The 27,473-nt window shown below is 42.2% G+C and overlaps 1 protein-coding gene across 1 annotated transcript in view; it reads right to left on the minus strand.

Annotated features, from left to right (window-relative positions):
• Positions 1–377: 377 nt before the first annotated feature.
• The window catches only part of SHD (Src homology 2 domain containing transforming protein D), a 63,332-nt gene continuing 36,236 nt past the window's right edge, over positions 378–27,473 (minus strand). Inside the window, exons 5-7 of the mRNA XM_070732117.1 lie at positions 14,058–14,250; positions 8,866–8,985; positions 378–564 (exon numbers count right to left, since the gene is read on the minus strand). Of these exons, the coding sequence (XP_070588218.1) occupies positions 378–564; positions 8,866–8,985; positions 14,058–14,250 (500 nt within the window). The remainder of the gene's footprint in view (positions 565–8,865; positions 8,986–14,057; positions 14,251–27,473) is intronic.

The following is a 27,473-nucleotide window of genomic DNA, read 5'->3' on the forward strand; positions in this document are numbered from 1 at the left end:
AACTGTTGTAAGTCGAGAACTACTTGTAGTTTGGAAGCCAAGATGCACCGTTATTGCTTGAAAACAGAAGAGAAAGAAGAAGGGAACTGTCTCTCCCAGGGCAAAGACCCCCATCAAAATGGGGAGATTGTCTGAACGTCACCGGCGAGACCCCCTTTTCTGGTCCAGATTAACAGAGTTGGAAGGGACCTTGCAGGTCATCTAGTCCAACCCCTCGCCCAAGCAGGAGACCTTACGTGTGCCTCTGCGTAGGATCGAACCCACAACCTCCTGAGAGCAAAGCGAGAGCTCCACCTCTAGGCCACAGCAGCGAAGGTGATGACCGGAGCCGATTGTGTGAATCCGAAGCGAGTCCCGTGGCCTGCAACCAGTTTATATTACACAGTCTGAACCGCCACGGGATACAGCAAGGAGAGATGCTCGGCCCCTTTGATGGGTAGCTCTTGAGTGGTGTAGTGATGGATGACCTCTGGGATGCTCTCGACGGGGGCACTGTTTTGGCCCAAGATGTGCCGGCTGTCCTTTGTTCGGGTGAACTTCATGTGCGTGAAACTTTGGCTGCTCCTGCGCGAGAAAATAGGAGATAAGTTAGATTCTATGAGATTTTTTTAGAGAGTGGTCGATCCTGGCTGGCTCAAGATTGGCTCAGCCCTCCATCCTCCAACCCCTCCCCCAGTTGACCTTGAAGTTCTTAAGATCGTAGAATGATCACCCCAAAACGTCAGAACTGGCTTTGCCTCTTCTGTGCCTTTATGGATCTGTCAGTAAAACTATTTAGTCTTGGTAATAAAAATGTCCCAAGATGTTGCAGTATAGCATAATGTTAGAATAGGATTGTATCATAATTATATATATCTGGACCTCTAGCATAAAAATGCTCTGCTTCTATTATAAGCCAGGATAGGACGGCACTAACTTGCCTAGTCTGTATTACTGGTAAAGGGAAACAAAAGGGCTCAATAAACATCTCACTGATAAACAAAGTTTACATCACTCCAGACAGGACGTTATACGATCAAAGGGGGAGATTTACATTGCCTGAAGCAAACACAGGACGAGAGGGTGATTAAGGAGATTAGTTGTGATAAGGCAGAAGGCTTCAGAGAAATTAGGTGTGAGAAACATTTGCTCTGAGGAAGAGTTTCTAGGAAATTGCTTTGTGATATCTGTGGGAAAAGGAAGAACTCAAAGATATGTTTGAAGTTATGTTATTGGATGTTTGTGTATCACTTAACATGTGCGTGTAATTATCCCCATTTCCTTATGCTCCCAAATAAAAAGAGGTACATGGCTCCATACCGTGTCACTTCACCCAGAGAGAAAATGTGTCCAAGTCTTCTTTCTAGGATTCTCATTCGTGAGTGATCCCACACGGCTGGGTTGCACTTAGCCCCTTTTGAAGACATTGTCTTCATCAGGGACTTTGACAGCATCCACACCAAGACATTTTGTTTGCATGTCCGTTGGATTCATTGATGGGCGTTAGGTGTAAAAAACAGTCATGAGTCATTTTTTTCAGAGCCGTTGTAACTTTGAACAGTCACTAAAGAAATGGTTGTAAGTCAAGGAAAACCTGGGCAGTGTCCCCAAAGAGGGGGAAGGCTACTAGTGTGACACCCCACCCTTACATTTGTAGGGTCCCCTCCTAACCTCCCTCCTGTTCTGTCCGGACGGGTCAACACACGATTTCAGAAGTTGATTATAGAAAAAGTCTTATCGGTAAAACAAGTTCATGCAATAAATTGGCTAACTCTAAAGAATTCCATGCTGGCAACGTTCCTGGCAAATGAGCCAGAGATAAGAGGAGTCTGGGGCTGCGAGCCAGAGAGTTATTAATCAGTCCTTGAAATGTTTCTGGCAGTTTGACCAAAACTTACGATTCAGTGAAGCTTCACAAAGCATGAAACTGGCAGGGATGAGAAAGATCTGGAAGCAAAAAGCCCCATCAGCTTCGATTCTCCACCAACACAGTATCACAGTACCAACACAGTATTCAAATTTCTAGGTTCTATCATATCTCAAGACCTAAAATGGTCACCTAACATCAAAAATGTCATCAAAAAAGCACAACAAAGAATGTTCTTTCTGGGCCAACTCAGGAGCCTCAAACTGCCCAAGGAGCTGCTGATCCAGTTCTACAGAGGAACCATTGAGTCTGTCATCTGCACCTCTATAGCTGTCTGGTTTGGTTCTGCAACCCAACAAGACTAACACAGACTTCAGAGGATAATCAGAAAAAACAATTGCTGCCAACCTACCTTTCATTGAGGACCTGTCTACTGCACAAGTCAAAAAGAGGGCCGGGAAAATATTTACTGACCCCTCACATCCTGGACATAAACTGTTTCAACTCCTACCCTCAAAACATCACTACAGAGCACTGCACGCTAAGATAACTCGACACAAAAGCAGTTTTTCCCAAACGCCATCACTCTGCTAAACAAATAATTTCCTCAACACTGTCAAACTATTTATTGATTCTGCACTGCTATTACTACTAGTTTCCCCCCATCATTCCTATCACCCATTTCTTCCCACTTAGGACTGTATGACTGTAATTTGTTGCTTGTACCCTTAAGATTTTTATTAATAGTGATTGTTTCCTCATTGCTTATTTGACCCCTATGACAACCATTAAGTGTTGTACCTCATGATTCTTGACAAATGCATATTTCGTTTTATGTACACTGAGAGCATCTGTACCAAAGACAAATTCCTTGTGTGGCCAATAAAGAATTCTATTCTATGATACAAACATTGTTCACCATGCCCACTATTCATCAGACTTCCCCTTATATACTGACAAGGCATGGCCAAGTGTCCCATAGAACTACTAATGCCAAGAACCCCTTCTTTTCAAATACTCATATCTAGATACCCTCGTCCTAACTCTGGCATCTAACGGGGGGCTCCGCCTCCTCTGATTCCCCATCGTCCTCCTCTGACTCACTCAATACCATAACTGGGAGTGCTATAGTCTCTGGTGGGTCCCCAGTCTCTAACTCCCCCTCATTCTCACTCTCAGACAAGATCATGAGCCTGTGTAAGAAAAATTCCCCAGACCAAGAGAATAAAAGCTAAAAATCTTGATTAACAACATGATATATATAACATAGAAACATATATCAAACATAACATAAAGATAACAAAGATTCCAGCATGACCGTACAGTATCATACAGGGACCAAGAGAGGTCACAGGAAGAATGCCCGTGAACCTCAGAAGGTAAAGTACCTAACTACAAGAATCATCTTATATAGAATTTTTTCTGTCTCGTTTACACCCACTTCTTCCTGTCCATATATGGGGTTGTCTTGTATCCAATTTCATCATAGTTCCTCGGAACTCTCTAGATTAATCCATCAAGTTGTTGTTCTGCCTTTATGACTGTTTCTTGGTCTAAAAAATAGGATTTAAATATGTTTTTGTACTTTTTGCATTTTCTGGCAAGGTCCGCTGTCCAAAAGGTGAGAAGTTTAGTACTCTAATAAGAGTGTTTTGTATCTATCTAGGCCTTAGATGCCTAGATTCTATAGATAATTCTCACAGCCTGGGATACCAATACTCATCCATCTCCTGGTCCTCGAAATCCGTGACCAGCTGAGCCAGACCTGGACCACTCACAACACCTCCCTCCTTACTCTGGGTTGTCCTCAAAATTGAATCATCCACAGGCTAAAACATCTCTTTGGATGTTTGCATTGAGCAGGTAGACCCCAGGTGGGAACCAGTTGTGTTTTTCCTCCTCGCAACAACCCCCTTTGCAACTGGGACCTGTGCCTGAAGAAGCAGCTGCTGTTGTGAGAGGAACATTATTTCTGGTTGCGTTGTGAGATCTTGGCAAGCAGAATTGAGGGATCATTTTTGAAGGGGAGCCAGAGGGTGACAAAAATTCACCAAGTACAGTAATTCCACAGGAGCCCAAATGAACAGAAGCAGGCTTTATTATTATTAGACTTTGATCAAAGGTCCTCCCGGGCCGAGGAAAACACGCTCCAATCCAAGAAGGCAAAATTACATGTTCAAGCATCAAGCTCTTATATGACCAACACATGTTTTTCTCCTAACACTCTGGAACATCCCTCTCGTCTCGTGACGCCAGTACATACTTCCTTAATTTGTTTTTTCACACGTTCTTCAGGGTTTTTATATGTTGTAACATAGAAACATAGAAGATTGACAGCAGAAAAAGACTTCACGGTCCATCTAGTCTGCCCTTATACTATTTCCTGTATTTTTATCTTAGGATGGATCTATGTTTATCCCAGGCATGTTTAAATTCAGTTCCTGTGGATTTACCAACCACGTCTGCTGGAAGTTTGTTCCAAGCATCGACTATTCTTTCTGTAAAATTATATTTTCTCACGTTGCTTCTGATCTTTCCCTCAACTAACCACAGATTGGGCCCCCTTGTTCTTGTGTTCACTTTCCTATTAAAAACACTTCCCTACTGAACCTTATTTAACCCTTTCACATATTTAAATGTTTCGATCATGTCCCCCTTTTTCTTCTGTCCTCCAGACTCTACAGATTGAGTTCATGAAGCCTTTCCTGATATGTTTTTATGCTTAAGACGTTCCACCATTTTTGTAGCCCGTCTTTGGACCCGTTCAATTTGATCAATTGAATGAAATAAAACTTTCTGGATATCCTTCTTCTATACAGTAGCTCGCCCTGCCAGCGGGGTTTCGAGTGTGGTTACTTTCCTCCTCCCTGACAAGGGTACTGTTTTCTGCTTGGTTGTTTGTCTGGTGTTAATCCCTGCTTATCCCACTGGAGAGAATCTGTTTGGTGTTTTTTTTTAAACTTTCCTTCTTTTTTTATTGTCTCTTTTCAACCCTGTGTAAAGGTGGCTGATTTCCGTACGGACCCCGAGACTTTTCTTATTCAAATTTTTTTTTTTTAAAGGATAAATTGTAGATTCCAGACTCCCTTCCGCAGCAGAATGGCAGATCAGATGACACTAATCCCCCGTCTCTAAAGGAAGACGCTTCATTTGCAAGAAGGAAGGGGAAAAATAACTCCCGGTGGTTGTAATTTCACGGCTCCGATGGAGCAGAAAAGAGAACAAAAGGTTGTGCACCGACACGCCACGGTGTGATCAAAATACTGGCGGGTCCCCAAGTGGAGGGAAAGAGGGGGGGACAGTGTGACACAGAGGGGGTGCAGTTGTGACCTTCTCAAACACAGATTATACCCCTCCTGTCAATTTGTATTTTCTTCCTTCCCTTCTCAGCAACCCACGGGATTTAACGACAACAGAGGACAATTGGGTTGGGGATGATGGGAGTCCCTTGGGGATGCGGGGAGATTGATCCGAACAAGCCTGATTTAGCATCTCTTTTCTGTTCTGGAGGGCAGAAGGGAAAGGGGGGACGTCACATGATTGAAACATTTAAATATGTTAAAGGGTGAAATAAGGTTCAGGGGGGAAGTGTGTTTTTGATAGGGAAGTGAACCCAAGAACAAGGGGGCACAATCTGAGGTTAGTTGGGGGAAAGATCAGAAGCAATGTGAGAAAATATTATTTGACTGAAAGAGTCATAGATGCTTGGGACAAACTTCCAGCAGACGTGGTTGGTAAATCCACAGTCACTGAATTTAAACATGCCAGGGATAAACATCTATCCATCCTAAGATAAAACACAGGAAATAGTATAAGGGCAGACTAGATGGACCATGAGGTCTTTTTCTGCTGTCAATCTTCTATGTTTCTATGTCATTAAGTGACACGATTGTTACGGAAAACCACCACTGAGTTAGTCATCTGACTTGCAAGAGTGACAAACAGCTCCTAATGTTACTTTGTTAGCATTGTTGTAATTGCATATACAGTAATCCCTCACTACTTCAGGGTTCAGCTTTCGCGGATTCGTTACTTCACTGTTTTTCAAAGGGGGCTTAAATCCATTAAAAAATTTAAATCCATTAAAAATACATAAAATTCTTCTACAGTCCTACTGTACTCTATTAAAGAAACTGGTAGGATATCACATGTAGTTCTAGCTGAGAAACATTATAGAATGACTGTTTAATGCAAAGGGTGGGTTTTAAAAGTCCAATCTGAGGTTAGTTGAGGGAAAGATCAGAAGCAACGTGAGAAAATATTATTTTACTGAAAGAGTCGTAGATACTTGGGACAAACTTCCAGCAGACGTGGTTGGTAAATCCACAGTCATTGAATTTCAACATGCCTGGGATAAACATCTATCCATCCTGAGATAAAATACAAGAAATAGTATAAGGGCAGACTAGATGGACCAGGAGGTATTTTTCTGCTGTCAATCTTTTATGTTTCTATGTTTCCATCTCTTGGGGGAGACCAGTAGGAGAGTTCTCGCTGGCCAATTTCCGAAGTATCTTTCTGGCTGCGCACCAAATCCATTTAACCCCACTCGCCCAGCAGGCACGTTTGCAGAAGAAATCTAGTTAGAAATTGTATATCGAAAATGAGATTTATTTATTTTTTTCAGGCTGGTGGGAGGAAGAGGTCTGAACAACACACGGGGGCAGAGAGAACAGCTAGAGGAGAAATGCAACTGAATTGGAGACAATTGTGTTGTTTCTCTGCATCATATATGTGGGTATATTATTATTATTTATTGGATTTTTATGCCGCCCCTCTCCGCAGACTCGGGGCGGCTAACAACAATGATAAAAAACAACATGTAACAATCCAATTTAATAAATTGGATTGCATAATGCATAATTTTGTATGCATTTCTTTTGTCGTGGTTATGTCCAGTATTGGGCTGCCCCCGGTACACCTGGGATCGCCGATCCGGTAGTCCCTGCCACACACACACCCGCACCCCCATGCAAGAATTTACTTCACCACATGCAGGGAAGCAAAGAAATGGGCAAAAATTGCCGAAATCTTGCTCATGTGAATGTCCTTGAATGAGATTTCGGCAATTTTCACTGATTTCTTTGCTTCCATGCATTTGCGGAAGCAAATTCTGCTTGCGCCGGCTTCCAAGGATTGATCTGGTAGGGAAAGGTAAGTGCAGCTCTTCACTGGTTGTGTTGTGAATATTGGAGAGGGTGACCCTTTGAGAGCTGTAGGTAATGGGATTTCATTTTAATGTATGCCAATTAGTGTACATTCAGAGTGACAGTAGAGTTATTCTCTTCTCTTCTCTTTTCCTCTCCTCTCTTCTCCTCTCCTCTCCTCTCTTCTCTTATCTCTTCTCCTCTCCTCTCTTCTCTTCTCATCTCTTCTCTTCTCCTCTCCTCTCCTCTCTTCTCTTCTCTTCTCCTCTCCTCTCTTCTCTTCTCATCTCTTCTCTTCTCTTCTCTTCTCCTCTCCTCTCTTCTCTTCTCCTCTCCTCTCCTCTCCTCTCCTCTCTTCCCTTCTCCTCTCCTCTCTTCCCTTCTCCTCTCCTCTGCTCTCTTCTCCTCTCCTCTCTTATCTATTCTTCTTTTCTCTACTCTATTCTTCTCTTCTCTTTTCTACTCTATTCTTCTCTTCTCTTTTCTACTCTATTCTTCTCTTCTCCTCTCCTCTCTTCTCTTCTCTACTCTATTCTTCTCTTCTCTATTCATCTATTCTCTTCTCTACTCTATTCTTCTCTTCTCTATTCTCTTCTCTTCTCTCCTCCTCTCTTCTCTCCTCCTCTCTTCTCTCCTCCTCTCTTCTCCTCTCTTCTCTTCTCTATTCTTCTCTTCTCTTCTCTATTCTTCTCTTCTCTCCTCCTCTCATCTCTTCTCTTCTCTATTCTTCTCTTCTCAATTCTTTTCTTCTCCTCTCCTCTCCTCGATTCCACTCCATTCCACTCCATTACACTCTTTGACCCTTTGAATGCTGAATGCAATGAAATTTCATTTTAATGTATGCCAATTCAATATAACAATACAGTTATTCTAAGAATCCTAAGGAAGAGGAGGAGGAAGAGGAAGAAACCGGGGAAACGAGGGGAAGGATGAAGAACTGAAGGCTCAACCCTGCCAAACATAGGCTGTCCTTGATTTACAACCGTTTATTTGGTGACCGTTCAAAGTTTCAATGACAATGACAAATGTGACTTGCGACCATATTTATGACCTTCGCAGCATCCCTATGATCCCATGATTAGTGATGGGCGAACACAACGGTGTTCGGGTTCGGCGGGTTCGGGCGAACTTCACACAAAGTTTGGCTGAACCCGAACCTGAACTCCGAACACTCTGTGACGTCAAAGCTCTGCCCCCGGAATCCCATCGTTTTTTTATTTTTACGGATTTTTTATTTTTATTTATTTTTATTTTCACGGAAAAGGATGCCCCAGCCGCACAGCAAGCAAAAGGAGCTGGGGAATCCCACGAAGGGATTCCGGGGGCGGAGCTTTGATGTCACGTATACCGGCAGGTTGCTAAGCACGCCAAGATGATCACTTTCTGGATTCCATCCTCCCTCCATTATTTTAGTGCTGCCCCCGGAATCCAGGAAGTGATCACCTTGGCGTGCTTAGCAACCTGCCGGTATACGTAACGTCAAAGCTACGCCCCCAGAATCCCTTTGTGGGATTCCCCAGCTCCTTTTGTGCCTCCCTCCCAGCCTCCCGACCGGCCGACAGCTCCCTGGTGTTCACCTTCCTCTGCCGCCACCGGCACCCGGCTTCTCCTCCTCTTCTCAGCAGATGACAGCCGGGCGGCGGCGCTTCGCGGTGCTCTGCACAAACGCCAAACCGTAACACGAATTTAAAAAAAATCGGGTTCGGGTTCGGCATGCCAAACACCGCAAAATTTGGTACGAACCCGAACTGTGCAAGTTCGGTTCGCCCAACACTACCTGTGATCAAATAAACAAGGGCTTTTAAAATGGGAGGTGACTCATTTCCATCCCTCATCAGTCGAGGGGTACCTGCCGGACATTCGCCCCCTTACCTGAGCGAGAGGGAATATTCACCGCGATTGGCCTTGCTGCTCCGAACCAGGTAGCTGCCTTCCCTGCACAACGTCAAGAGTGCCTCGGCTTCAGCTCGGCTGATGGGGCCATGAAACCACCTGCGGACCACAAAAACCACCACAGTCAGACCAGTGTATGGATTAAGCCAGATGGATGAACAATTGGCTGACCAGCCATACTCAACGAGCAGTCCTCAATGGGTCTAAGTTTAAGTTTTATTAGATTTGTATGCCGCCTCTCTCTGAAGACTCCACATGGTCCCCACTTGGATAGGTCTCGCAACTTAGACCAGTGATGGCGAATCTGTTTTCCCTTGGGTGCCGAAAGAGTGTGCTGGCATGCTATCGTACATGCGTGAGTGCCCACACTCGTAATTCAATGCTTGGAGTAGGCTAAAACGGCTTCTGGAGGCAGGAAATGGCCTGTTTCTCAACTTCTGGTGGGCCCAGTAGGCTCGTGTTTCACCTCCCAAGGCTCCAACGGCTTCCTCCAAACGCCCTCCCCCCATCCTCCTGGAGGCTCTCTGGAAGCCAAAAACACACACCCAGAGCCTCTGTGCAAGCCAAAAATCAGCTAGCCAGCACACACATCCACTTTGAAGCTGAGCTAGGGCAATGGCTCGCGTGCCAGCAGATATGGCTCCGCGTGCCACCTGTGGCACCCATGCCATAGGTTCACCATCACTGTCCTAGACCCACAGCTGAGGCTGGAGCAACATCTCTCAGCTGTGGCTAGGGGGACTTTCGCACAGGCCACCATTTGTGGCCCTACCTTGACCAGGAGGCGCTCCACAGAATCACTCATGCTCTCATCACCTGTCGTCTTGACCATTGCAATGTGCTCTACATGTGCTCTTGAAGAGTGTTTGGAGACTTCAGCTGCTATGCCCGTGTTACTCCACCTCTATGCGAACTGCATTGGTTGCCAGTCGGTCTCCAAACCCAATTCAAGGTGTTGGTTACCACCTTTAAAGTCCTAAATGGCTCAGGGTTAGACTATTTACGGGACCACCTCCTCCCTCAAACCTCCCTGCGGCCATTAAGGGCCCGTCCGTCAAACGATGGTGGTTACCGGGACCTCGAGGAAGAGCCTTCTCTGTGGCAGCTCCCACCCTATGGAATCAACTGCTCCCAAAGATCCTCTCTACTGATCTTCCGGAAAACAGTTAAGACCCAGCTTTTCCAGCAGGCATGGAATTAGATTAACTGTTGTGTGTGTGTGGTTCTTTTAAAGTTATTATTTATTGTTATTACTGAATATAGAAGATTGACGGCAGAAAAAGACCTCATGGTCCATCTAGTCTGCCCTTATACTATTTTCTGTATTTTATCTTAGGATGGATCTATGTTTATCCCAGGCATGTTTAAATTCAGTTACTGTGGATTTATCTACCACGTCTGCTGGAAGTCAAATAATATTTTCTCACGTTGCTTCTGATCTTTCCCCCAACTAACTTCAGATTGTGTCCCCTTGTTCTTGTGTTCACTTTCCTATGAAAAACACACTTCCCTCCTGAACCTTATTTAACCCTTTAACATATTTAAATGTTTTGATCATGTCCCCCCTTTCCCTTCTGTCCTCCAGAACAGAAAAGAGATGCTAAATCGGGCTTGTTCGGATCAATCTCCCCGCATCCCCAAGGGACTCCCATCATCCCCAACCCAATTGTCCTCTGTTGTGATTTACGGAGCGGGAGAGAGAGAGATGATAGATAGATAGATAGATAGATAGATAGATAGATAGATAGATAGATAGATAGACAGACAGACAGACAGATGGAGAGAGATAGAGAGAGAGAGAGAGATAGAGAGAGAGAGATAGATAGATAGATAGAGAGATGATAGATAGATAGATAGATAGATAGATAGATAGATGGAGAGAGAGAGAGAGAGATTAGATAGATAGATAGATAGATAGATAGACAGACAGACAGACAGACAGACAGACGGACAGACGGACAGATGGAGAGAGATAGAGATAGAGAGATAGAGAGATAGATAGATAGATAGAGAGAGAGAGATGATAGATAGATAGATAGATGGAGAGATAGAGATAGAGAGAGAGAGATTAGATAGATAGATAGATAGATAGACAGACAGACAGACAGACAGACAGACAGACAGACAGACAGACGGACAGATGGAGAGAGATAGAGATAGATAGATAGATAGATAGATAGATAGATAGATAGATAGATAGAGAGAGAGAGATATGATAGATAGATAGACAGACAGACAGACAGACAGACAGACAGACAGACAGACAGACAGATAGTAATAAGCAGTGGGGTACCACAATGTTCCATCCTAGGCTCAGGACTCTTTAACATCTTCATACATGACCTAGATCCATGATGCAGAACCTATGGCAAGCGTGCCACAGGTGGCACATGGAGCCACATCGGAGGGCATGTGAGACTTTGCCATGTTTCAGCTCCAGTGCACATGCACTGTCAAAGAATTATATATATGAGAAATGTTCTATCCTGACTGTGGTTTGAGCCAAATTCCGTCTGCTTGGCATTTTTCCCAGCATGATAAAAATGACTTGTTTTATCCCCATTTGTGCATGAAGTCCTGGGTAATTTCGTCAATAGCCACTAATGAGAAAAATCACCCGGACCAAAAAAAAATGTAATTAAAACATCAACAATCTGCAGCAAACAGGACACCAATAATAATTATGTTTCTACAGTCGATATCCGTCGTGGAAAAATATTTATTGAACTTTGCCGGAGAAGGGTGAAAAAATTAATGAAGAAAAACGGGATGGGAAAATTTTATTCCAGGAGAGATTAACCAGAAAGTCAAAATGTCAGTCAGGATTGTGGCAAAAGAAGTCCCACCTCTTTGGTGACGTGGGTCAAGTGGGATGCATGAAAAAAAGTGCATTGCACAGCAGTGGTGGCTGCCACCTTGACATTTACTGTATATTAATATTGATTGTTTCCTGATTGCTTCTTTGTACCCCATGACAATCAGTAAGTGTTGAACCTCACGATTCTTGACAAATGCATCTTTTCTTTTATGTACACTGAGAGCATCTGCACCAAAGACAAATTCCTTGTGTGTGAAATCATACTTGGCCAATAAAGAATTCTGTTGTGTTGTGTTGTGTTCTCTTCTACTCTACTCTTCTCTACTCTACTCTACTCTACTCTATATTCTTATTATTCTACTCTACTCTACTCTACTCAATTCTATAATTCCATTGCATTGCGTTACATTGCATTCCAATTACTCTATTCTATTCTTTATTCTACACTACTCTATTCTATTCTATAATTCTGTCCAATCCAATTACTCTACTCTACTCTATTCTTATTATTCTATTCTACTCTAATTACTCTACTCTACTCTACCCTATTCTTATTATTCTATTCTACTCTAATTACTCTACTCTACTCTACCCTATTCTTATTACTCCACTCTACTCTATTTTAATTATTTTACTCTACTCTACTCTACAATTCCATTCAATTCCAAATATACCCTGCTTTACTCTACTCTACCCTACCCTATTCTTATCACTCCACTCTACTTTACTCTACTCTAATTATTCTACTCTACTCTACTCGACTCTACAATTCCATTCCATTCCAATTACTCTATTCTACTCTACAATTCCATTCAATTCCAATTATACCCTGCTTTACTCTACTCTACCCTACCCTATTCTTATTACTCCACTCCACTCTACTTTACTCTACTCTAATTATTCTACTCTACTCGACTCTACAATTCCATTCCATTCCATTCCAATTACTCTATTCTACTCTACAATTCCATTCAATTCCAATTATACCCTGCTTTACTCTACTCTACCCTACCCTATTCTTATCACTCCACTCTACTTTACTCTACTCTAATTATTCTACTCTACTCTACTCGACTCTACAATTCCATTCCATTCCATTCCAATTACTCTATTCTACTCTACAATTCCATTCAATTCCAATTATACCCTGCTTTACTCTACTCTACTCTACCCTACCCTATTCTTATTACTCCACTCCACTCTACTTTACTCTGCTCTAATTATTCTACTCTACTCTACAGTTCCATTCCATTCCAATTACTCTACTCTATTCTACTCTACAATTCCATTCCATTCCAATTATACCCTGCTTTACTCTACTCTACCCTATTCTTATTACTCCACTCCACTCTACTCTACTCTAATTATTTTACTCTACTCTACTCTACTCTACTCTACTCTACAATTCTATTCCATTCCAATTATACCCTGCTTTACTCTACTCTACCCTATTCTTATTACTCTACTCTACTCTACTCTAATTTTAGTCCCCCTCATGGACATCCTGCTTAATTCAAATTTTGTTATATAGATAGTCCTCGATGTACGACCAGAGTTGAGCCAAAAATTTAAGTTGCTAAGCAAGATGTGTGTTAAGTGAGCTTTGCCCCATTTTACGAGTTTTCTTGCCATGATTGTTAAGTGAATCACTGCCATTATTAAGTTTGTTACAGGGTTGTTAAGTGAACCTGACTTTCCTGTTGACTTTGCCAGTCAGGAGGTTGCAAAAGGCGATCCTGTGACCCTAGGACACTGCGACCGTTTGTTTTTTGTGGTGGTGGTGATGATGATGACGACGACGATGATGATGATAGTAGCAGTAGTAGTAATAATAATAATAATAATAATAATAATAATAATAATAAGCTAGAGAAATTAGTAAAATACGAAGATCTAAAAATCAAGCTGCAACGACTCTGGCATAAGCCCGTGAAAGTTGTCCCAGTGGTACTTGGCACGCTGGGCGCAGTGCCAAAGGATCTCAGTGGACATTTGAAAACCATCGGAATTGACAAAATCTCCATCTGTCAATTGCAAAAGGCCGCTTTCCTGGAATCGGCAAACATAATTCACCGTGCAGTCCTAGGTGCTTGGGAAGCGCCCGAAATATAAAATGTATTGTGTCTTTAATATTTATAGTTGTACATATTTTGGATTTGTTTAATTTTGTTTAATTTTTTAATTTATTTTCTTTGACTTCTTTGCATCTATATTTGGATTTTCTTTTTAAATTTTGGAAAATTAATAATTTTTTAAAAAAAATCCCTTTGCTTCAATCCATGCTTCTGGCGGGAGAGTTTGCTTTCTAATAAGATAACTGATGCATCAGACATTATATGTACAAGCCACTTACGCCTGACTCTCCAGGGGAAGCAACAGGTCGATGCGCTCAGCCAGAGGAATGCTGGACTCGGGGCTCTGCGGCCGGCCAAGCATGGCGGCGCCCTTCGGGGGCTTCGGAGGATGTGGGCGGTGCTCTTTTGGGCCTGAGGATGAGGAAGAGGAGGAGGGAGAGGTCCGGTCCCACTCAGGGGCTTCAAACTGCACTGTGGGAGGAGCAGGAGAGACCCTTAGACAGATGGACAGGTGTCTCGAAGGAGCCAACGGGGACGTCTCCTGCCAGAGGTGGTTTCTTGCTTGGCTAGTAGGGTCTCAAGGGCAAGGAGATTAAAAAAGTCAAGATGGCGGCCATGCTGAGGAAGCTCCGCCCATTTCTTACATGGCCTCCAACCTTCAGCTGCCATCTTGACTTCCCTGTCAGCGGGGAAGGGATGGTAAAATGACGGTAAAATAAAATTTTGACATAGAAACATAGAAACATAGAAGTCTGATGGCAGAAAAAGACCTCCTGGTCCATCTAGTCTGCCCTTATACTATTTTCTGTATTTTATCTTAGGATGGATATATATTTATCCCAGGCATGTTTAAATTCAGTTACTGTGAATTTATCTACCACGTCTGCTGGAAGTTTGTTCCAAGCATCTACTACTCTTTCAGTAAAATAATATTTTCTCATGTTGCTTTTGATCTTTCCCCCAACTAACTTCAGATTGTGTCCCCTTTTTCCAGATTTTGGGAATAGTTTAGAAACTGCAGGTGAGGTAAAAAAAAACCTGAATATCCCTCCGAGGATCTGTAGAGAGAGTTCAAAGCCATCAAGATGGATGCTACCTACAATCCTGCAGGTAAGGCCCATCTGCTTTAGAATGTATGTATATGGGGTATGTGGCCACCATCTTGACTTTTTTGACCTCATCCTCGCTGGATCCAGTTTTATAAGCTTTTCTTTTCTTTTCAGCCTCCACATAAACAATGTTTGCAGATTGCCAGGACTTAAAAATTAGACACTTGGGCTTCTCTGTTTTGTGTGCACGTGTAATTGTGTGTGGATATGTCTTCAAAAATACTAAACCAGGATAACCCTGGAATGTCCGTTTCCTGAACTTTCAGTTTGCCTGTTGGGATGTTTTTCGCACTCCGGGGCTTCAGGAAGCTTCCTCTGAAGGCTCCAGTGTACGAAAACCAGCACAATGGGCAAACCGGAAGTTTGTTTTTTCCGAACTTCCGGTTTGCCTGTTGGGCAGTTTTTTGCAATCTGGGGCTTCAGGAAGCTTCCTCTGAAGGCTCCAGACTGCACAAAGAAGCACAATGGGCAAAGCAGAAGTTCAGAAAATGGACTTCCGGTTTCCCCATTGTGCTGTTTTTCACACCTTCCCTGAAGGCTTCATAGTGCGAAAAACAGCCCAACAGGCAAATCAGAAGTTCATTTTTCTGAACTTCTGGTTTGTCTATTTGGCAGTTATTTGCAATCTGGGGCTTCAGGGAAGCTTATGTATGTCAACTGCAGTATGCATGCGCGTGCTAACCAGCTGATTTTTGATCTTGGGGAAGGCAAAATGGCCTTCTCCAAGATCGAAAATCAGCTGGTTAGCATGCGTATGCGCACTGCAGTTGACATACAAGGTGCGTTCCAAAAGTAATGCAATTATTTTTTTAAAAGTAATTTATTGAACAGATTTGCACAAACACTTAAAATTCTTCAAAGTACTGTCCTTGGGCCTCTACACATTTTTTCCAGTGACTCTGCCATGACCGGTAAGCGCCCTGGAAGGCGTCTTCAGGGACCTCTTGCAAGGTCTTCGTCATGGCTGATTGGATCTCTCCTATGGATGAAAAACGGGGTTCCTTTCAGGGCTGCCTTAATTCGAGGGAACAAAAAGAAGTCTGATGGGGCGACGTCAGGACTATAGGGGGTGTTGTACATACTCCTGGTCAGTTGCAGGATGATGAAGACATTGAGGACTCTGATACAGATAGTGTTTATGAATTAGTGGTGGGCCCGGGGTTACAGGTAGTAGAATAGGTGGGAGGCCAGCCACAGGATGTGGCTATGAGTCCAGAATCTAGCGAGGAAGAATCAGCCGTTCGATGGGTCAATCCTAAATTCAGAAGGGTCCAAAAATGTAAAGAACAGGTGTTTGGAAGAAGATATTAAGGGGAGGAATGGGTTAAATACTGTACTGATGTATTTGGTACGTCAGGGGGTCAGTGGGGAAGAAGGGTGGAGTTTCAATGTTGTAGGGCGAAAAGGAAAGTTTTTTTCCGTTCAGCTTCCAAGCAAGCAAATGCATTCTGTGCTATTTTACAGTCATTTCTGCTGTTCGTGAATCATGCTGTGAGTAAATGCCCTTCATAGCATCGGACCAGAATATCTCCAAGACCGCCTTCTGCTGCACGAATCCCAGCGACCGATTAGGTCCCACAGATATTTCCCCCGGGCCTATATAATTTATGTATGGTATATTTGTATGTATGTCTTTTTAATAATGGGGTTTTTAAATATTTTAAATTGTAAATTATTAGATTTGTCATGAACTGTTTTATTGTATTGTGAGCCGCCCTGAGTCTATGGAGAGGGGCAGCATACAAATCCAATAAATAAATAAATAAATAAATAAATAAATAAATAATAAACAAATAAATAAATAAATAAATCTTGTCAAACGGAGAAGACTGGGAGGAATGTATGAGGAATGCAATTAAGAAAGATAACAGGGAGGAAGAGGAATTTGCCAGAATGAACTGTAGTGAATACGGAAGGGAAGAGAAATAAAAACAGAGTTTCTTTGTTTATGAAATACTGCATTTAGTTATTTGTAATAGCTAAAGTTCTACCAGAAACCAGAACAGGGGGGGGTAGGGCAGCGTTGGCACCTGGTGTTTGGCCAGGAACTCGCGGACTCGTAGCATGTTGTGGCAAGGCGCATTGTCATGATAGAGTTGCCAGGTAGCGGAGATGTCTTTTCTCATCCTGATGATTCTATTTTGGAGCCATTCCAGCACATCCATGTAGTTGGCAGCGTTAACTGTCTGTCCTTGAGGAACAAACTCCTTATGGACCACTCCTTTACTGTCGAAAAAGACAATGAGCATTGTTTTCACTTTTGATTGGCTCATTCTTGCCTTTTTGGGCTTGGGGGACTGGTCGGTATGCCACTCAGGAGCTTTGACTGTAAGCGGTCAAAAGCACAACAAAATAACGAATTAAGTGAATAACCGAAATTATTATTATTTTTTAATATTGCCGTCTGTATTAGCCGTGGAATATATTCAGTATAAGACGTGTTTAATGAATATGTACTGATGGATTAACTATTTGATACATTCTTTTGTCGTCTGTTTTGTTTTGTATATTTAGATGTTGTATTTCAATGTACTTTTCTTTATGTTTTGTTTTTAATGTAAATAACTTAATAATTTTTTTATTTTATTTTTTAAAGGAGCTTCGGCGTTTTGTTTCTGGGTCGTATTCAAAAATCCAGGTTTCATCACCAGTGATGACGTTGTCCAAATAATCAGGTTCAATTTCTATACGTTACAAAAGTTCACTTGCAATTTCCATTCCATTTTTTAATGACACGGTCGGCACACAGAGAATAAAATAGAATAGAATTTTATTGGCCAAGTGTGATTGGACACACAGGGAATTTGTCTTGGTGCATATGCTCTCAGAGTGCATAAAATAAGATATACATTTGTCAAGAATCATGTGGTACGACACTTAATGATTGTCATAGGGGTCAAATAAGCAATGAAGAAGCAATATTAATAAAAATCTTAGGATATAAGCAACAAGTTACAGTCATACAGTCAACATGGGAGGAAATGGGTGATAAGAATGATGAGAAAAACTAGTAGAATAGAAGTGCAGGTTTAGTAGAAACTCTGACAGTTTTGAGGGAATTATTTGTTTAGCAGAGTGATGGCGTTTGGGAAAAAAACTGTTCTTGTGTCTAGTTGTCTTGGTGTGCACTGCTCTGTAGTGACGTTTTGAGGGTAGGAGTTGAAACAGTTTGTGTCCAAGATGTGAGGGGTCAGTAAATATTTTCCCTGCCCTCTTTTTGACTCCTGCAGTATACAGGTGCTCAATGGAAGGCAGGTTGGCAGCAATTGTTTTTTCTGCAGTTCTGATTCTCCTCTGAAGTCTGTGTCGGTCCTGTTGGGTTGCAGCACCAAACCAGATAGTTATAGAGGTGCAGATGACAGACTCAATGATTCCTCTATAGAACTGTATCAGCAGCTCCTTCGCCAGTTTGAGTTTCCTGAGCTGGTGCAGAAAGAACATTCTTTGTTGTGCTTTTTTGATGTTGTTTTTGATGTTAGGTGACCATTTTAGGTCTTCAGATATGATAGAACCTAGAAATTTGAAGGTCTCTACTGTTGATACTGTGTTGTCTAGTATTGTGAGAGGTGGAAGGGTTTCTCCTAAAGTCTACCACCATTTCTATGGTTTTGAGTGTGTTCAGTTCTAGAGGTTTACAATAACTGACGTCCTGACGCTTCCACAGCTTGGAGAGCACTGAGACTGGTTTTGTGGCAAAGCTTAGGGTCCTCCCCCCCACCTACTCCAAGTGTTTCAGTCCCACTCTGACCAATAGGAGCGGCGCGGGAAATTCAATTGCATTACTTTTGGAATGTACCCTGTAGAGCAATGATTCATGTTCCCTCCAATATAGCCTCATGTGCCACCTGTGGCATTCCTGCCATAGGTTCGCCATTACGGATCTAGGCTGTAGTGTCTGCAGAAAGAGAGCAGACAAAACTCCCAAAAGGAGACACAGATGTCCCAAACAACTTCCCTCCCAATTTTTTGAACATGTATCAGGACACCGCACACCCACACATCAAAGTCAGAAACAGCATCACAACATTGCAAAGTCTTGTTGCCAAAAAAGTTGGGGTTTTGTACTGTAGACACCTCTGGGAATCGGGGAATCAGGCAAGTGTGTGAAAACATGCTTTGGAATCAGGCAAGCCCATGCAACAAACACACACACACACACACAAATTGACAAGTGTGCAACGAAAGGAACAACAGTGAAAGAGAGAAAGGTGAGAAAAGGTGGGGAGGGAGGAGGGATTTCCAGGATGGGAAGAAACAATTATGTAGAACCTCTACTAAATAATAATAATTCTGTGTCATTTTTTTAAAAAATGTGAGAGGTGATAGCTCTTGAGGCCTCGAATTTTATTCCTGCAAAAAATCATCGCCGAATTTTGAAGTCGCAAGTTAAAACTGCAACACTTAAGTTTCTTTTAAAAATTGCATTTCATATACAGTGATACCTCTACCTAAGAATGCCTCTACCTATGAACTTTTCTAGATAAGAACCAGGTGTTCAAGATGTTTTTGCCTCTTCTCAAGAACCATTTTCCACTTACAAACTCGAGCCTCCCAAACTGTAACCGGAAAAGACAGGAAGAAGCCTCCGTGGGGCCTCTCTAGGAATCTCCTGGAAGGAAACCGGGCCAGAAAAGGCGGGGAGAAGCCTCCGTGGGGCCTCTCTAGGAATCTCCTGGAAGGAAACAGGGCCGGAAAAGGCAGGGAGAAGCCTCTGTGGGGCCTCTCTAGGAATCTCCTGGGAGGAAACAGGACCGGAAAAGACGGGGAAAAGCCTCCGTGGGGCCTCTTTAGGAATCTCCTGGGAGGAAGAAGGGCCAGAAAAGGCAGGGAGAAGCCTCTGTGGGGCCTCTCCTCCTGGGAGGAAACAGGGCCGGAAAAGACAGGGAGAAGCCTCCGTGGGGCCTCTCTAGGAATCTCCTGGGAGGAAACTGGGCCGGAAAAGGCAGGGAGAAGCCTCCGTGGGGCCTCTTTAGGAATCTCCTGGGAGGAAACAGGGCCGGAAAAGGTGGGGAGAAGCCTCCATGGGGCCTCTCTAGGAATCTCCTGGGAAGAAACAGGGCCGGAAAAGGCGGGGAGAAGCCTCTGTGGGGCCTCTCTAGGAATCTCCTGGGAGGAAACAGGGCCTCCACCCTCCCTGTGCTTTCCCCAATCGCACACATTATTTGCTTTTACATTGATTCCTATGGGAAACTTTTGTTCCTTCTTACAAACTTTTCTCCTTAAGAACCTGGTCACGGAACGAATTAAGTTCGTAAGTAGAGGTACCACTGTACTTTTGAAATGCAGGTAGCCCTCGACTTACAACGGTTCATTTAGTGACCGTCCAAAGTTACAACGGCACTGAAAAAAGTGATCTATGATCCTCTTTCATGAAAGTATTGCAGCATTCCTGCGGTCGCATGATCAAAATTTGGATGCTCGTCAAGCGGTTCATATTTATGATGGTTGCAATCAAATGGAGAAAAATTCATTCAACAAATGTCTGACTTAGCAACATAACTTTGGGGTCATATGTCGAGAACTACCTGAATAGGGGAAAAAATCATATTTAAAAGCTGTGTTGGCAACAGTCAAATAAATGGAGTTATTTATGACTTCTTCATTTAAATAAACAACAACACTTCCTTTGGAAAGGAAATGGTGATTCTTGAAATTGATTTCGGACACTATTTCTCAACTTCTGCAATTGTAAGGTGCGTGGATTTCAACTCCCAGAATTCCCCAGCCAGAATTGTGGGAGTTGACGTCTATACACACATATCTTAAATTTGCAAGAGGTTGAGAAAAATTGGTCCAGATAGAGCCTGTCTGCTCTTCTATCAATCTGGCACTTTTTGGTGGCATACCTGTTGAATTTCTGCCTGCTGAACTTCAGCTTCTCTCTTTTATAATAATTATAATAATAACAGAGTTGGAAGGGACCTTGGAGGTCTTCTAGTCCAACCCCCTGCTTGAGCATGAAACCCTACACTACTTCAGACAAATGGTTATCCAACATCTTCTTAAAAACTTCCAGTGTTGGAGCATTCACAACTTCTGGAGGGAGTCTGTTCCATGGATTAATCGTTCTAACTGTCAGGAAATTTCCCCTTCATTCAAAGTTGCTTCTCTCTTTGTTTAGTTTCCACCCATTGCTTCTTGTCCTAAGCTCAGGTACTTTGGAGAATAATTTGACTCCTTCTTTGTGGCAACCCCTGAGATATTGGAAGGCTGCTATCATGCCTCCCCTGGTCCTTCTTTTCATTAAACTAGCCATGCCCAGTTCCATCAACCGTTCTTCATATGTTTTTGGCCTCTAGTCCCCTAAACATCTTCATTGCTTTTATCTGCAGGTTTTCTAGAGTCTCAACATCCTTTTTGCATCCTAGAAACATAGAAACATAGAAGACTAAAGGCAGAAAAAGACCTCATGGTCCATCTAGTCTGCCCTTATACTATTTCCTGTATTTTATCTTAGGATGGATATACGTTTATCCCAGGCATGTTTAAATTCAGGTACTGTGGATTTACCAACCACGTCTGCTGGAAGTTTGTTCCAAGGATCTACTACTCTTTCAGTGAAATAATATTTTCTCACGTTGCTTTTGATCTTTCCCCCAACTAACTTCAGATTGTGTTCCCCTTGTTCTTGTCATTCTGGTGACCAAAACTGAATGCAGTATTCCAAGTGTGGCCTCACCAAGGCCTTATAAAGTGGTATTAACACTTCACATGATCTTGATTCCATCCCTCTGTTAATGCAGCCTAGAACTGCATTGGCTGATTGAGACAGCAGCTGCAGTTGGCAGGCAGGAATTCAACAGGGATGGCCCTTCTATATGATTATATAAGGTGAGCTCTTCCTCTGCCAGCCTCCCAAGCTTGGGAACCGCAGGGCTCAAAAATAAAAGTCTAAAAGAGCTGTAGCAAAGTAGAAGAAGGAGTAAAAGGGAAGGAGAGATTTTGATGGAGGAAGGACAGGTGGAAAAACAAACAGGAAGTAGGGAAGCGTTGAAATCAAGCACATCACCTTCTGGATCTAGGGGTTCTTCCGTCCCCGTAAGTTGTCCTACCGGCGGTGGCCAGGGCAATACTTTAGTCTCCTTTATGTCTACTGCAAGGGGGAAGGGAAAGGGGAATGTTATGACAGATGGGTTGGGAGAGTTTGTAGAGAAAGGGACAGAAGAACACAGAAAGGAAGGAGGGAGAAGATGACGGGAGGGATGGGAAGAAGAAGAAGACAAAACCAGCATGATGAAAAAGAAATGATTGAACCAGACAGACAGATAGACAGACATGGAAAGACTGGAGGAAGTCCCCAACATCAACCTTACTAGGCTCCCTAGAGCAATGATGGGCAAATCATTGCAACTCCTATCTTTCCTTATAGAAACTTAGAAACATAGAAGATTGACGGCAGAAAAAGACTGCATGGTCCATCTAGTCTGCCCTTATACGATTTCCTGTATTTTATCTTAGGATGGATATACATTTAAACATTTAAATATGTTAAAGGGTTAAATAAGGTTCAGGAGGGAAGTGTTTTTAATAGGAAGGTTAACACAAGAACAGGGGGACACAATCTGAGGTTAGTTGGGGGAAAGATCAAAAGCAACATGAGAAAATACTATTTCACTGAAAGAGTAGTAGGTGCTTGGAACAAACTTCCAGCAGACGTGGTTGGTAAATCCACAGTAACTGAATTTAAACATGCCTGGGATAAACATATATCCATCCTAAGATAAAATACAGGAAATAGTATAAGGGCAGACTAGATGGACCATGAGGTCTTTTTCTGCCATCAGTCTTCTATGTTTCTATGTTTCTATACGTTTATCCCAGGCATGTTTAAATTCAGTTACTGTGGATTTACCAACCACGTCTGCTGGAAGTTTGTTCCAAGCATCTACTACTCTTTCAGTCAAATAATATTTTCTCACGTTGCTTCTGATCTTTCCCCCAACTAACCTCAGATTGTGCCCCCTTGTTCTTGTGTTCACTTTCCTATTAAAAACACTTCCCTCCTGGACCTTATTTAACCCTTTGACATATTTAAATGTTTTGATCATGTCCCCCCTTTCCCTTCTGTCCTCCAGACTATACAGATTGAGTTCATGAAGTCTTTCCTGATACATTTTATGCTTAAGACCTTCCACCATTCTTGTAGCCCGTCTTTGGACCCGTTCAATTTTGTCCATATCTTTTTGTAGGTGCGGTCTCCAGAACTGGACACAAATGTGGTCTCACCAGCGCTCTATACAGCGGGATCACAATCTCCCTCTTCCTGCTTGTTATACCTCTAGCTATGCAGCCACATATTCTACTCGCTTTCCCTACCACTGTTCACCCATCTGGTGGAAATGTGAGGTCAACATTTTATTTATTTATTATTTATTAATTCCACTTCTCTTCTGCCCAATCCCAATGGGACTCCTTTTGAGACACTTACCTTATTCCTGGAGTGGCATGCAATCTGTGCAAACCTCAATTTAATGGACTACAGGAGGGGAGGAACTGTCTGCTATTCTCAAATGTCCACTAAAAACAAAAGTACATCACACTCATGTTGTGTGACGTGACTCGTGTCTTTGGTATTGATATGAATAATAGAGTCGGAAGGGACCTTGGAGGTCTTCTAGTCCAACCCCTGTTCAGGCAGGAAACCCTACACTACCTCAGACAAATGGTTATCCAACATCTTCTTAAAAACTTCCAGTGTTGGAGCATTCCCAACTTCTGGAGGCAAGCTGTTCCACGGATTAATTGTTCTGACTGTCAGGAAATTGCTCCTTAGTTCTAATGTGCAGCAGCGGCCAAAAAAGCCAACACAATCCTAAGCTGCATCAACAGGGGGATACACTCCAAGACCAGGGAAGTATTAATACCACTCTACTACGCCCTGGTCAGACCACATCTGGAGTACTGCATCCAGTTCTGGTCACCACACTTCAAAAGAGACATTGAAACTCTGGAGAAGGTGCAGAAAAGAGCATCCAAAATGATTAGGGGACTTGAAACCAAGACTTACGAAGAGAGACTGCGGGAACTGGGCATGGATAGCCTAGAGAAAAGGAGGGCCAGAGGGGACATGATAGCTGTATACACGTATATGAGGGGTTGCCACAGAGAGGAGGGGGTCACTCTATTCTCCAGAGCACCAGAGAGCCGGACAAGGAACAACGGCTGGAAGCTGACCAAGGAGAGATTCAACCTAGAAGTAAGGGAGAACTTCCTGACGGTCAGAGCAATCAACCAGTGGAACAACCTGCCTGCGGAGGTTGTGAACTCCCCAACTCTGGACACTTTCAATAGGAGATTGGACTGCCACTTGGCTGGGGTGCTTTAGGATTCCTGATCAGGCAGGGGGTTGGACTTGATGACCTGCATGGTCCCTTTCAACTCGAACAATAAATAAATAAAATAAAATAAATAAATAAATAGTTTCCACCCATTGCATTTGGTTCTACCCTCAGGTGCTTTGGAGAATAGATTGACTCCCTCTTCTTTGGGGCAACCCCTGAGATATTGGAATGCTGCTATCATGTCTCCCCTGGTCCTTCTTTTCATTAAACTAGCCATGCCCAGTTCCTACAACCGTTCTTCGTATGTTTTAGCCTCCAGTTCCCATATCCTCTTTGTTGCTCTTCTCTGCACTTTTTCTACAGTTTCAACATCCTTGTTTTTGGATTATACACAGACACCCAATTTTTGGGCACTATGCATGTAGGCGCATGTGAAGTCTATGCGCACCCAGGTGGCAAGGGAGGAAATTAGAACCCACTCCTTTGCAATGTTGTAAAGTTAGTGTCAATTTAATCAGTTCTCCCAAACTACCAAGACAACTAGAAACAAAAACAGTTTTCCCCCGAACGCCATCACTCTGCTAAACAAATAATTCCCGTTCTACTAAATCTTCATTACTATTACGTGTATTGGTTTTTTCTCATCATTCCTATCACCCATCTCCTCCCTCTTATGACTGTAACTTGTTGCTTGTATCCTTAAGATTTTTATTGATTGTTTTCTCATTGATAATTTGACCCCTATGACAATCATTAAGTGTTGTACATCATGATTCTTGACAAATGTATCTTTTCCTTTTATGTACACTGAGAGCATAGGCACCAAAGACAAATTCCTTGTGTGTCCAATCACACTTGGCCAATAAAGAATTCTATTCTATTCTACTTTAAATGGGTGACGGATTAAGAGGAGATTTGTAATCACAGCCTGTTTTGTGGGGGAAAACAGTCTTTTTGAGCTAATTTAAGAAAAGAGCAGCCAGCTCACCAATTACTGTAACAGGAAGACTCAACAAAAATAAAGCTCGGAAAATCTGCCTCTTATTGAATGTAAAAGTAAATTGCCGTTCTAACACAAATCTCATCCTCTTGCTGAGATTTCTCCCGCTCCGTCTCTCCATAAATCTTGTTAAAAAGGACTTATTGAGAATTTACTTGGGGTTGAACCCACAGGATTCAAAGACCTTGGATTATTTCCGAAGGATATCTGGATTGTGGGTGTCCAACCTTGGCAATTTCAAGACTTGTGAATTTCAACTGCAAGAATTCCCAAACCAGCATGTCATGAATCCCATTTTCCTGGTTCATCGTAAGTGACAGCCGTCAGTCAAGGACTCCCTTTATAAGTTAAATTATTCCTTTAGAAACCGTCCCCAGAAATATTGTACTGTATTGACATTAAAGAGACTGTAGAAATACTTCAGAGAAGAGTAACAATGTTGTTGTTACGGCTGATGTTGTGTATGATTGAATTGGATAATGTGGATGACTGTACATTGGGTTTTTAGAATTTTTATTAATTTCGCATAATTCTTTTAAAAAAATAATTAGATTTCTTCACATATATTGTCTGCATTTACAATGTTGTAGAAACATAGAAGATTGACGGCAGAAAAAGACCTCCTGGTCCATCTAGTCTGCCCTTATACTATTTCCTGTATTTTATCTTAGGATGGATATATGTTTATCCCAGGCATGTTTAAATTCAGTTCCTATATGCCGCCAAGAAGGGTGTCATAAAAATAATAATAATAAAAGAATAATAAAATAACTATTTTAATTAGGTTTAGTAATTTGGTTAATTTGGCAATATTTTGAGATACTATTCGGCTTTTATCCCCTTGATTTTGTTTTTGGAAGGGTTTTGGGTATTTTTTTTTCTTTAGAGATTCTTGTTTTATGGGCATTTACTGCTAAAAATGGTTAATAATTATACATGAAAATTGGAGAAATGGAGATATGGAGAAATTTGAACTATTACAGCCTAATTAATCTAAGATTAAGGGGCGAGTACAAGTGCACTAGAGTGCCTTCCGTCCCCTGTCCTATTGCTCTCCTATATCTCCTATACCTTTCTTCTATTCCTATATCTCTTCTTCTATTCTTTCATTGATATGTTCTATTACTATATCTTCTTTTCTATTCTTTCATAGATATATTTAACTATGAGTATCTCCTCTATAACCTTCATAATGTATTTTACTATGTGTATATATATATATATATATACCCACTAAAACTTTCAGTGTATTGGACAAAATAAATAAATAAGATGTATAAAATTTGAAACAGCTTAAAAGGTATATTAGCTAATAGCGTATTAGTATTTTTTTTTCCGGATGTCAAAAGTAAAGGAGATACCACTGGATCTGTATACCATATTCTTAAAACTGAACTACAGTGTTCCCTCGATTTTCGCGGGTTCAATCTTCGCGAATAGCCTATACCATGGTTTTTCAAAAAATATTAATTAAAAAATACTTTGCGGTTTTTTCCCTATATCACGGTTTTTCCCACCCGATGACGTCATATGTCATCGCCAAACTAATATTTTTTGCAAATAAATAACAAAAAAAATAATTATTGTTAATAAATAATTATGTTTATAAATATCAGGATCACTAAGTGTCTTATTCAATGATGAGTACCAGTAATAATGATGAGTAAAGAGTTGTTAAGGGAATGGGAAATGGCAATTTAAGGGTTTAAAGTGTTAAGGGATGGCTTGTGATACTGTCCATAGCCAAAAATGGTGTATTTACTTCCGCATCTCTACTTTCGATAGGCAGTCTCGGAACGCATCCCCCGCGGAAATCGAGGGAACACTGTATTGTGAAGCAATTTGATGTTGTTGGTACTTTACATTGTATTGTGATTTGGAGAATAAAATAAAAAAATTCTTTGCCGGGAAAAAAAAGAAGAAGGGTGGCATAGAAGTCTAACAAGCAAACAAACAAACATACAAAGATGATTAGGGGACTGGAGGCTAAAACATGCGAAGAACAGTTGCAGGAATTGGGTAGGTCTAGTCCAGTGATGACAAAGCTGTTTTGGTTCGTGTGTCAAAAAGGGGTGTGTTTGTTGTGCTAGCATACACACACGTGTCCGTGCCCACACTCATTTCCTCCCGCTCCACACATGTGCATTCTCCACACATGTGCAAAATCCACCCCGTCCCCGCGCATTTGTACAGGCCTCACTTAAGTCTGGGATGGTGAAAAACGGGCAAACCGGAAGTGCAGAAAAATGGATTTCCGGTTTGCCCGTTGTGCTGTTTTTTGCACTCCGGAGGGTCCAGGAGAGC

This window comes from Erythrolamprus reginae, chromosome 1, assembly GCF_031021105.1.
Source record: "Erythrolamprus reginae isolate rEryReg1 chromosome 1, rEryReg1.hap1, whole genome shotgun sequence".
NCBI classification, from domain to species: Eukaryota; Metazoa; Chordata; class Lepidosauria; order Squamata; family Dipsadidae; genus Erythrolamprus; species Erythrolamprus reginae.